Source organism: Planococcus citri, chromosome 2 (assembly GCF_950023065.1).
Source record: "Planococcus citri chromosome 2, ihPlaCitr1.1, whole genome shotgun sequence".
NCBI classification, from domain to species: Eukaryota; Metazoa; Arthropoda; class Insecta; order Hemiptera; family Pseudococcidae; genus Planococcus; species Planococcus citri.
Genome location: NC_088678.1, coordinates 58,401,115 through 58,414,485, shown reverse-complemented (window position 1 = coordinate 58,414,485; position 13,371 = coordinate 58,401,115). Strand labels below are relative to the sequence as shown.

At 33.0% G+C, this 13,371-nt stretch overlaps 1 protein-coding gene across 3 annotated transcripts in view; it reads right to left on the bottom strand.

Annotated features, from left to right (window-relative positions):
- Nucleotides 1-999: 999 nt before the first annotated feature.
- LOC135836711 (solute carrier family 66 member 2) overlaps nt 1,000-13,371 on the bottom strand; it is a 35,903-nt gene continuing 23,531 nt past the window's right edge. For all 3 annotated transcript variants that reach the window (XM_065351696.1, XM_065351699.1, XM_065351698.1), the window contains 3 exons: nt 5,594-5,730; nt 2,523-2,739; nt 1,000-2,423 (listed from right to left, as the gene is read on the bottom strand). In XM_065351696.1, coding sequence (XP_065207768.1) covers nt 2,240-2,423; nt 2,523-2,739; nt 5,594-5,730 — 538 coding nt within the window. In that variant the 3' untranslated portion in view covers nt 1,000-2,239. The remainder of the gene's footprint in view (nt 2,424-2,522; nt 2,740-5,593; nt 5,731-13,371) is intronic.

Below are 13,371 nucleotides of genomic sequence, written 5' to 3'. Positions count from 1 at the left end.
ACGTTACAAAAATCATTGGAAGCAAACCCGACTTTTTTTTAGAAGAGGTGGGTACATATTGAAAATATCAACTTGAAGAATACCTATGAAAAGCAAAAAGCCGGATAAAAATGGATTTTGAATTTTGAAACCAACTAAAGGAATTTGACACCTTGCTGATATCCTTCCAAAGTGATATAAAATCGCAATTTTGTAACTAACTTTTATAATTCGCTTTTTTGATAACTTCATGCAGACCTACAATCATGAAAAAAGAGTCGAGTAGGTATACATACAAGATAATTTTCCGAACTGGCATTCTCCAATTTGAACGAACGAAACGTAGTTAGATCAAGATGGTATATCCCAAAACCTCCAAAACCAAGATTTTTGGGGCTGAAATTCATTTTTGGAGAATTCGTAAATTTAAAAAAAAAATTCAACAAACTTTTTTAATGATGATTTTTCAACTTTTTCATAACTTTTTTTTTTTGAAACAAAATGAAATGAAACAAACCAGGGTGAAAATTACTTCAGTTCAACGCCGTCATTTCTCCTCTCTCGCTAAGAAAACCATCCATTTAGACCATTCTAGAGCCTTCAGAAACGTTTATTTTTTCACAAGAAATTCCAAATTGCGCTGGGAAGACCAAAAATGAACTTTAGCGCCCCCCACAACTTTGGTAAGTGCTCATTGGGTATCCTATTATGTAGTTGTGGGGTGAGGAGGAGTACCCTGAAAATCAAGAGTGCCAGTTCAGAAGTAAATTCTTGAGCAATTCGTAAATTCTGGAAAAAGTGAAACACCTACCTACCCCTCAGGGAATCTGCTAAAATCTAAACTAATTAGTAAGCATTTGACAAAAAAAAAAACTGTAAAGGTGAAACCAAAAAATTTCATCATCGAGTCAAATGAGTTGCCTATGGCAACTCCCGATATTACAAATACAGTCATCAACAGCACCAACTTTGGACTCCTGAAATCACACCATCCATATGGAAAAATAATGAAATGACTAATTTGTTAAAAGTTAAAAGTGTATTTTCTTGTAATATCTCTAACAACAACTATATAAAACAAAGAAATGGTAGGTAGGTATACGTAAATATTTTTAAATGTTCACAAAAAAAAGGCGTGTCTTCATGTTAACGGAAGTTTTGAGTAAAATACACAGTAGTAGGTAAATCATACATTATTAAACGAGCGAGTGCTCGGTGTATCGCGTTTTTCTAAATTATCAATTTTTTCTTCTCGAGTCCAGCAAGAGAGAAATAAAAATTCTAAAATCTAATTCTAATAGGAACATTGCACCCAACTGACGTAGCGAAAGTTGAACGGAGAAAGAAAGAAAAGAAGGGAAAAATTGGTGCTCACTTAAAAATGGTAGGTATAGATGAAAAAAGAAAATCTACTTCGAAGCGATAATAATTTGTGCCGAAGTAGGATAAAAATAATGGTTGGAGAAAAAAACATGTTGAAATTCGTATTTATTTTTCAAGTAGAGAATGTAACAAATTAAAAAAAGAAATAAATAAGGTATCGATATAGATGAAGAAAATACTCGATAAAATATTAAAAATAATGTTTAAAAAAGCGCATACTGAATTGGTGATGATGGTAAAATAGTATTTATAAATAAAACAATAACATGATAGGAACCGAAACAAAAAATTAAAATAAATGTCGTTTCGTAGTACAATATAGTATTTTACCTGCGATATATGAGTATTTTAATGGATTACATAGTATTCTTACTTAGAGAAAAAAAAAACGAGAAAATAACATTAAAATACTACTATTCAAAATACATTTAAAATGAAAATGGAAGAGAAAAAAATTGTAAAAATGATAAATACATACAATGTAATTGAAACGAAACAAAAGAAAATGAAATTCTTAAGCGAAATAAATAAAAGAAATAGAGAGTTCTCTATTATATATGTACTAGAAAAAACAAAAATTAATTATCACATAAATAATAGCGCATGTCAGCTAAAAATTCTCTTTCAAAGAATAGTACATAACAATATTACAATAACAAATGCCAACAAAATTAAAATTAACAAACGCTTGTCGAGTCTAGGCGTTACTCCGTAATATTTTGGCCATGAAAACTACCACGAATCTACGGTGGCTATAATATGTAAAATAAAGTTGTTTTTTTTTCAAAAAAAGAAAGAAAAGAAAAATGGGGTAAAATGGTGAGGTAAAAAACCAGTATTACCGAAGAGGTCTAGAATTAAACTAATTTTATCATTATCAGTCTGGACGAGATGCACGGAATGTAGAATTATCCCGAAACCAATACACTTGGCCTAGAATGATGATATCTATGAAGACTTGCAGCGAACCGCAGACCCAAAATTGCAAAGGCGCTTGTCGCACCACAAAATAAACCGTTTTAAACGCATCACCTCCTGTCCACATTAAAACCATTAAAATACTGCAACAATAGAAAAGAAATTCAAAATAATTAGCGGTTTATGTTGATTAAACATTGGCTTATTCATACGATGATGACGACGACGACGAATGAACTTACCTCATGCCTTCGGTAGACTTATGCCTCAAATTTTTCAATAACTGGGGTACTCCTAACATTGCTTCGGTAAATAAAGCTAAAAATCCTATACTTTCTACGTAAATAGGAGAGTGAAGAAATAAAAATGTAATAAAGGATAAAACTATGCTCATCGCTAATAAGAAATCAATATAGGACTGGAAATCAGTCCATTGCCAAAAATATCGCCAGTCAAAATCTGAAACAAAATAAAACATCGAATCAATTCCACATTTTTCCTGTATACATTTTCCGCTATAATTAAGCCTATCGTTTTCAACGCGGAAATAAACGCCGACTTTAAAAAACGTAAAACAATAAATTTTCAGCACCCCTGAGGTTAAAACGTTGACAAATGATGTTGATAAATGATGGCGTTAAAATAAAATATGACCGGTAATGAAAATTAAATCGGCTTTCTTAAGGTATTTCGACTCGATTAAGGAGCAGTAATATTGGAAATTTCGTTCGTATAAGTGAAATAAATCGTACGCTTGGGCCTTGTTTAAACAGTTTGAAGTAAAATCAAACGAATAGACCGAATAAAGAATACGCTATTAAATCATATTTCGACAAAAAAAAGTCCTACGTTCAAGCTATAAAACATTTATAATTGAAACGTCCGAATGAAAATGATTTAAAAAATTGGGGTTTTCAATATTTATTTTCCCAGATGTTTACATAAAAAATTCTCAATTAAAAGTAGGGTCCAACCAAGTTCAACAATCATGAGGTGAAACGATGAGGCGACAAGATGTCTACCAAGCAAGTCATTAGAAGGACTCTCAAGTCTCAATTCTGTTTTCAAGTCAGGATTTTTTCAGATTTCAACGACCTTTTTGAAAATTCCAGGTCCAATAAAAAACAGGTTTTTTTTACCAATTTTGAAAAAAAATCAGGACTTTCTGGCAATTCTGACAAAAAACAAACCTTTTTTGGGTAATTAATAAAAACATTTGGACTTTTTTGGAAGTTTTAGTAATAAAGTAGATTTTTTGGAAATTTCAAAACAAAAACAGAACTTTTTGGTAACTAACAAAAAAATTTGGAATTTTTGACAGTTTTAGTAAATTGCTCAATTTCGCTGATTTTTTGGAAATAAAATTACAATAATTTCGGTCATGCCATTTCAATAAATTGCAGATGTCAATTTTCTGTAATTTTCAGAGACGAAGAATGAAAAACGTAAACGTTTAATATCACTTTTTTTCATTTTCTTAGTTTAAAAAACAAAAAGTGTTGAAAATTAGACCAGAAAAATGAAAAACACTGACTGAAAATCCCCTCCCTCTACCCTTAAAAAGGAATTTATTCGACTCAGAATTTCTCAATCAAATGAACAGAATCATCATTACCCAGACTATACTCATCGGTACTCCGACAAATTAACTTTAATCATTATTATCTCGAAATTAATAAAAATATCTTGAAATTATTCGACTCTTTTCATATAATTTTTTCATAATTTCTGCGTTTTTAGCTACATGCAGTAAGGCCATGCAATAAAACATTCGCAAATATTAATTTCAATTGAAGGCATTTCCTTCGATAGCAACTAGGTATTTATTAATAGATCCTATATACTAATGAAACTGAAACCGTGAATCCTACCAATTACAGTAAATTAACCGCAATTATTTTTTTCTCCAATTTTTCAGCGGAAATGAATCCATTATACTTGATTTAGATACATTTATAGCTACAATGAAACCACATACTGCTGTATATATGTACGTAAATCCAGACCATACGTATAACTTTTTTTTTGTGCACAGGCACTTCGAGTCTTTTATTCACAAAGAATTCACATTTAAATAGCACTTCGGCATTTTCCCCTCCTTTAAATCCAGTTTAATCCGATTTTGGGTTTTATATGTACTTCTTTTTAATTTAAATTCAAAATTTTCATTACTTATTGTTCGCAAATTGCTTACATAAAGAAATTCCATTAGAGCAGAGGTAATTGAAATTTGAAAGAAGAAAAAAACAGAAGTTGGTAATCAGAACGACACAGCGTGACACTTTCAAAACCAATACCTAGTATTCTCGAAGATGAACAACAATTCAATTTCTGAAAAAATCCTCTCTACATTTTCCAACACTTAATTACGTACTCGAATCATTCTGAGTAAGTGTATTAGAAGTGGGATGACGGAATAAAGGGAATATATCTAACGCTATAAGTAAGTATTTCCTAAAAAAAACAAATTTTCGTATCAATGCCTATCTAATCACAGTGGTCTACATATATGTAGTACGAGTACTTATATGTATCGTCATACTATTAATCCAGACAAATTCACTCCAAATGACGTCAACGTTTACATTCGAAACACATCGGTAAACATTACATATATCGCCTATCGGGTGGTTGGTTCGGTGGAAAAGAGAAAAAAATGAGGTGATGTAGGAAGGAAAACCAGCGAAGAGCAAATTCGCAAACATTTCAATTTCCTTTCCAATAAACATCTCTCGTATACGATGCCAATCATTCTTAGAAGTTCGAATACACTACGAATGATAGAATAGACTACGCGAGTAAGAACAAGAAGTAGTTTCGGGGCTGTATACGCCAAATTCCAAATCAAACTTGATGGTTTTCGCGCCTTTATAAAATTACATCGTCGAATTCGAATTTCCTCCTGCCAAATGTACCTAACCTTTGTATCTATAGGTAAAGGTATTGAGGTACCTATAATTTTTGCGTTGATCTCAATATCTGCGATGCACATCATCGCAATAGGTAGGTTTCAGCTGACGTAAAATAAAAAATTAAAACTGATGATTTTTTTTTTACCGAATTACGTACTCTATCTCTAATGTGAATATGTGTACTCAGGCTGTTATATGTACGAACGTATTACGCATCATAACAGCATGATAAATACAATATTATTTGAAAGTAGAACATATGTATACGATGAAATATATTCATACGTAATGGAATATTGTACTCGTATACGTTTACAATTTATGCACAGGCGGGCGAACGCATAGTTTAACTGTTTATTCACCAGTTACGAGTACATATTTCGCAAACGGCAATTACCTACCTGTAAAAACTCGATCCGGCCCACGAACCGCTGTATTTTTATTTTTTACTTTGATACAGAGGTGTATCATCGCTAGCATCATTACATTCATTACAATACTTTGTAGCAATAATGGCAGTTCGTATCTTTTACCAAACCTGCAAAAAAATTTTTCAGTTTTAGTATCGATTTCTACGACTACCTAATTCATACAAAATAGATATTCTTACTGTTAAGGGAAAAAAAGAGAGAGAAAGGAAAGAGATAAAGAAAGTACATACTGGAAATGTAGTTATAATTGAAATACTGCAGTACCAACTTGGAGTGAAAAGTTGAATTTTTAAATTCAATTAAGTATGTACCTAGTGAACTAAAAACATAAATTTTTGCAAATTCATCTTATAACCCATGCATCTGAACCACCGTTTCAGAAACTGGAGGGATATGGTGAGCACATCACCAGGCAAGCATTGAAAGAATGAAGAGGATCTCTGTTGGCAACGCTAGATTCATATAAACAATCAAACCTCCAGTATTTAACTATGTATGTAGTATGTAGATAACACCACATTGATTGCAATATATAGGGCAGATATACCTGAATTAATCTAAAGAATAAAGACTGCAAGTGAGGAACTTGGGCTCTACATCCATATAGCATAGCCCAAACCAGAACCGACGCAGATCTCGAAAACCAAAACCATTTTGTTTCAGTTCTGGACTTCCGGGATTGTTTTGCGTTCAAAATTATATCGGTTCCAGGATTTTTTGGTTTTGAGATCAAGAAAAATAACAATTTTGGTTTCGGGACAGATTTTGGGATTGGATTAACTTTGAATCCGGATTTAATCAGTTCCAGTTTCAGGATCGTTTCAGACCCACAGCTCTGATATCCTGGGGATCTTGTATCTACAGAGTTATAAAAGTTATAAAAACATCTAAAAAATGTTGTTTGGCGTCTTTCAGAATTTTATAAAAATTTAATAACTTTGGTGAAATTTTGAGTTATTGAGAAAATTTCCTTCGACTGGTCGATCTCATTAATCCTAAAGTAAAACCTAATTTGATTAAATTTTTTTTTTTTTTTTGAATAAATATTTGGAATTAGACTACATATTAGACATTTTCAATGTAATACCGTAATACTTATGATAATTGACAGGCTAACCAACAACTAACCAGATATCCAATCAAAGTTGTGAAGTGATTCTCCTACCTAGTAGGTACCTTGGATCAATCATTGAGAACCCTGGTGACTGGTGAGTGTTAACATTTAGATATGATTTGTCAATGCTGCCAGCTTACAAGAACTGTGATGACTCGTTCGAAACAAGTATGGAGAAATTCAGAGATAAACAGAACCCTTAAAATTTGACTGGTTAACGCACTGGTCTTCTAAGTGTTCCTATACCCATCAGAGACTTGGACTATTCGCAAGGGAAATTGGTGACAGATCAACTTGATGGAAATGTGATGCTGAAGGCTGGTGCTGAGAGTCCCTTGGACAGCAAAACGAACTAATGCCTCAATACTCAGAGAGATTTGTGTGGCATGTGGCCAAACAACTATCTGTGGTGGTCCTTGGCCAGCAGAGCAGAGCTGTGTGCTTTATTAATTTTGGGATTGGATTACAGTTTTGAGATTGAAATTAATTCATTTCGGGATTGGAATTGTTTCGGGATTCGTCCTTCTGAATTTTCATTTCGGTTTTGGGATTTGTTTTGGGATTGAAAAAATTGTTTCAGTTTCAGTTTTGGGATTTTCATTTCAACCAATTTTAAGCCGAAATTGACTAATGGACCCTGCAAGGAGTCTAAACATGGGATGTTTTGACATGGGGAATCCCATGATGTAATTGAAGGGCAGTTTTCCAAAAAGCAATAAGTCAAAAATTATGATTTCGAGATAAATTACGTTTTTAGTCCCCATTCTAAGGAGTGATGCACTTGGAGAATGCCACCTATCCTGCATGTTGTATTGAATCTACCTCAACATGTACATGTTGCTTTTATGGTGTAACTCGAGTTCGCAGCGCTTCTGCAGCAGAAAAAGTAAACTGACTTATCGCCTTTTGGAAAAACAATTTTTCATGTTTTTATTTATACGAGAACCAGTGTTGCAAATCGATGTAAGTCAACTCTAATTCACAATACAAAATTATATGACCAAACAAATTGATTACAAAAAATGCTATCTGTATTTTTAACAAAAATTAAGTATTACAATACTATCAATTGAAAAAAATGATTTTTGATTTCAAAAAAATCTTACCACTATTTTGGCAATAAAATCACCAACAAAAAAATTTTGATTGAAAAAAAAATTTGTTACCTCCATTTTAGTGATAAAATTGACAAAAATTAAGCATTTATCTACAGTACTATTATTTTAAAAATGTTAATCTGCATTTTGGCAATAAAATAGAAACAAAAATTAAGTACATATTACAGTACTATCCATTAAAAAACAATGTTCACAGCTCTACTTTGGCTACAAAATTAACAAAAACGAAGTAATCATGACTTATTGTGTTTTGGAAAAACGATTGCAATCCGCAAATTACAGAAAAGCTGAATTTCGTGTAAATAAATAGATTTGATTATCAAAAAAATTGACTTATTCCCTTTTGGAAAACTGTCCTTCAATTAGTTTAACGTTTTAAATGCATATTTTGCTTAATTTGTCAGGCAATTTTTACTATAATCTGAATGATGATTGATGATAAATGATGTAAAATGACAATTGAAATAAAATCGCGGAAAAAAGGCAAAAATTGAAATATTTAAACCGAAATGATTCTGTTTCAGTTCTGGGATTGTTTTGGGTTCAAAATTATAACGGTTCCAGGATTTTTTCAGTTTTGGATCAAGAAAAATAACGATTTTGGGATTGGATATGAATCGGGATTTAATCAGTTCCAGGAATAACAAAAAACTGATTTATTTGAAAATCAAAAATTTTTGGGAAACATGCTCAAGGTCATTGAAAGAGGACCCCAAGACACAATTTTTAGCATTATTTAGAAAAAAAAATATTCACTTGCGGCTGCGCTGTTGCTGCCTAAACAAATGGGACTTGGATCCTTTCAGTTTCAGCACTCAATCGCCAAAATTTCTTTTGAAATTGCTCGGGCACGAATGGTGCTTGATTCTACATCTAAGTACATCACCTTAGACTGCTATCTTGTTTAAATTGACCAAAAAACCCTCGAGGTATAAGACTTTTTGCCGAAGTTGTTAATTTTTTCGTCATTTTTCAGTACAGAGATGAACTTAAATTTCAAAAAATGGTCTTCTCAAAGATGATAGTTATTTTTCAAGGAATTCAAAAAATTTAACAAAAAAGTCATCAATGCGGATCCGGCCCTTTTCTACAGCCAAGTACCACTTTCCCGGCAGTTTCGCAGAAATCTTACATCACCAGTCGATCCGCCGTACTTTGAAGCCCCCATATCCGTGAAAAAAAATTTCCAAAAATGTGACTTGGTCCCTTTCTGTTCCCACCACTGATTCAATTGATACTTTCATAGCAGTATAAAATCAACATCGCTAATTTTGACCAAATTTGATAAACCTTCAGGGCTGCTAGCCCAATTAAGTTTAGGGCCAGGGCCAGGTTTTGGGCCAACTCTTGTAAAAATTTAGGTTTTGATTTGAGTGCTGCAAAGAGGTTTTGTGCTGGTTAAGTGCCAGTTTTGGGTCAAATTATCTCTTGTTTTCAAACGAGTTCTATGCCTATTTTCAGTCATTTTACTTATTAAAAAAAGAACCAACTTATTCAGAGAAGTTATACAAGAATTTATCCTCAATGTAGAAAAAAGTTCAAAAAACAATTTTGAGAAATTCATTCTGAAAAAAATGATTCTACATTCCCAAAATACATAAATATAATTGCCATACAACTTCAGTTTTGGAGTTGGGAAGGGAAGATTATCACTTCTGACCTTTTCCTCATTAAACCCTTGAAAGAAGTGGGAACCCTCCATGAAACGATAAAATCGCCTCAATTAGACGAAAGCAAAAAAATTTCGTAGAATTTTAAATTAAAAGGAACAAAATTAATTTAATCAATCACGTAACTTCGTTTACACCATATTTACAGCTCCCTCGATTTTAAATTAAACTAAAAGATGAACACGACCTATTTCGTAGTACATTACCAACTCCATAAATTCGGTTATAATACAAATCATGTCTATTTACGATACCGAAGGAAATGCGAACGACGTTCAATATTGAATAAATTTTACCCCTTACAAATCTCAGAGTCGACAAACCTACTAACACTAGTGCAGTTTGACTGCATTACTGGAAACGTATAGAAGGTAGTGAACCGTAACAGGCACACCCAGTATGGCATAATTTTAGCAAATATAATATGATGAAAAATGTACCATTACTAAATAAGACTTCTCTCAATTCGATCGCCATTTACGCGTAAATTACCTACACCCTTTTCCCCATTCAATACGAGTTTAACACATTCGCGACAAAAAGGGTAGGTACGAGTATTTCGAAAATTATGTCGAAAAGGGCATCGCGTCGTAAGCTGTGAAAAATGACTCATTATTGTGACGTCTTGTATCGCCAAATAGGTCATGAAAATTTCACCAAATGCGCCATACTTTTGGCATTTTGTAACATAAAACAAGAACCAAAATGTGCGCGCTCGATCAAAATGTCATCAGTATAGGCTATGGAGTTTTGAAAATTATATACGAAGAAAAAAAACTTCACCTTGTTATTATTAAAGCTTTACATGTTTTTTTTTTTTTTTATAAAGTAGGTAATGCAAAAAGTTCACACGAAAACTAGAGAGTTACTCGAGTGATCTTTTTTTCTTCTCTCCAGCGTGTAATTACATTCGAGTGTGTTCGTTCATCAGTAACACAACGAAGAAAAACTTCCTCCTGTTTGTTTCTTCATCCTCATCGACGCTCGGGTATATTTATATGTAATACTTTCTCGATAACAAAATTTCAACGTTATTTAATTTTTTTGCTGAGTATCTATCGCTGTTTTTTTTTTTTTTTTTTTTTCATAATTTACACCGACGACATTGACGACAAGACGAAGACGAGTAAGCAAACGCCGTCGTCAACGTAAAAATTATTTTTATAAGCAATCGGAGACGGGAAAAAACCTCAAGATTCTCAACAATAAGTACTACATAGAGTTTGATGAGGAAAAAAATAACACAAAAACGAAATAATAATAAAGCACGCGATAATCGTAATAATAAGGATACGTTGGAGAAATTTTAATCAGCAACGTGATAAATTTCAAAACAGCACGCAATCAAAAGATTATTTCCATCGAGAGGGAAAAATTTACAAATAAAAGAGAATAGTTTCGCTCAATTTGCAATTTTAAAGCGAAGATTTTTCACTTCATAACTTTTGAACCGAGCAGAAGCTGATGCCTCGTGCTTCGTTCATTAGGATGTCTAATACAGTTGATTATTCGAAGGAATTAAATTTTAAAAAATCATCACATCGCTCAAACGCCAAGGTAGGTAGTAGGTAAACTTTTAAAACGGAATTAATTTCGAAATAAATTAAAAAAGGTCCGAAGCCTCGATTTTTCTCTATTGTTGCCCTGTTTATTAAATATTCTGGCTACAGGCCTGTTTCGAACATGTAGTTTTGTATAGTTGATCGTGGTAACCGACTAGATGTTTGAAACAGTTGTTTTTAAACTCTTTCCTATTGCATTTAAATCATAAGTACACAAAAGATGTTGTTATCCTTCCGCTTGAAAAAAACAAAAAAGTAGGTAAAATAAAATTTTCAAACCTTTTTCTGCGTAGTAATTACGCTTACAAAGGTTTCAGAATTTTTCATCCCGTATAAAAGCGTTTTTCCCTCCTAATTGTAAGTTTCTAACTGCTGTACTGCAATTAGCATTACGTGTCTATTGTTTGAAGAATTTCCTTTTCGAGACGATTTTCCGACTTTTTACACTCGTTTTCTGCGATACATTTTGTATGGCTTGCAATACTTACGCATTTAATATGCGAACGAGTTTTTGCAGCTCGAAAAACTTTCTAGGTCAATTTGGTAAAATTTTGATTCTTTCCCATTTTTGACTCGAGATATTCAAAAAATCGCAAAAAATTGAAAAATACACGTTGGCACCTGAAATTTTAGTAGGTGATTCAATATTTTGCACACTCTTCCAAATAGCCTTGTCAGATTCAAGAAATTTTGAATAGACTTCTCGTTTTAAAAACCATGCCCAAGCGAGGGTGAAAGCTATTGAAAATTTGTATATCAAAAGGCATAAAAACGATGTTTTTCGTGAGAAATTTATTTTTTGGCTTTAAAACTTGATTTTTTAAAAAGAAATTTCTATCTTGATTTCAAAAAAGAAAACAAGTCTGAGTGAAACGAGGGCAATCTCCAGTAGGTTTTATGCCTCCCGTAGGTTTTGTGATTGGGAAGATGAGGGCGAGATCAGATGAGAGTTTAGCTTTGTGATGTGGCTTGATTTTGATGTACGCTGTCACACATACTACAACCATGATGTCATAGTGAGGCTTACATACCTTACCATATTTTTTATTCGTAGAGTGTCTGGTACTGCTACAGTTATACTCTGGCTGTTTGAACCACATATTGATAGGTGTTCACATCCACGAGTGTTGCCTTTACTTGTGGGATAATATGTGTATCCTTGTACCATATTAGCAAATGACCTGCAACAGGGGCCTTCAGGGTGCTGGAACTCACCATCCATCTATTCCATCTCAATTTTGACAACCCGTTGATTTACTTATAAATGTGAAGCGGACTATAGGACAAATATAAGAGTGCCTTGCCTAACCAAGCCTGTGAATCCACTTGGTGCTATACTATATTGTTGTGCTATACAGTATGCTCTAGATAACTCAAAACTCTTCAACTTGAAAACCTCTATTAGCTGAACCAACCTCCATTCCCCTTGAAATCTCTGTAACACTCGATGTTAACTTCACTTGGATAAGTCGAAATTGACTACACCAGGGTGTCTACCAAAATTTAATTCTCAAAAATAGCGACTTTTAGCGACTTTTTTTCGCGACTTTTAGCGACTTTTTTTCAGTTAAAAGTACCCACCCCCCCCCCAAAAAAAAATTTCCAACGAAAAAATTTTTTTTTCAACAGTTCCCACACCCAATTTTTCAACAAAAAAAAAATGGGATTTTTCAATAGTTCCCATGTAACATGAAAAAAAATTTATGAAGAACCTTTTTTCGCGACTTTTTTTCAGTACCCCCCCATTTTCTAACGAAAAAATTGGGTTCCAATAAAATTTGCACTTATTGGGTGGTGGGAGGGGGGAGGTTTGGACAACTTTCAATAGTTTCCATGTGACATAAATAGTCATCCAAATTTTCGAGCTTTTCTTTTTCCTTTTCCATCTACTTAACTTTCTTCAGTTCTAAAATTTCAATTTCTTCGATTGTTCTTTTTCTAGTCATTTCAACCACTAATTTTTCTTTTTGTTTAAGCGAGAAGTTCATTCTTTCACTTCAAAACTTTGAAAGTTGAATGATATTTTTTCAGAAATTTCGATGTGTAAAAAGAAAAGAAAACAAGCCCGAACGAAGCGAGGGCAAAATCTTTTGAAAATTTGACTTTTGAAAAGTAAAAAAACACGTTTTTCTTCCATCACGGGCCCTTTCTTTATTGTCGGACCCTCCAGAATGAGCGAGTCCTAGGTAAACTCTCCTCTTTTCCCCTCTCGACGGTCCTGCTCCTCCAGCAATCTAACAATAATTTCCAAAATATTACAATAGGTACATATTTCTAAAAATAC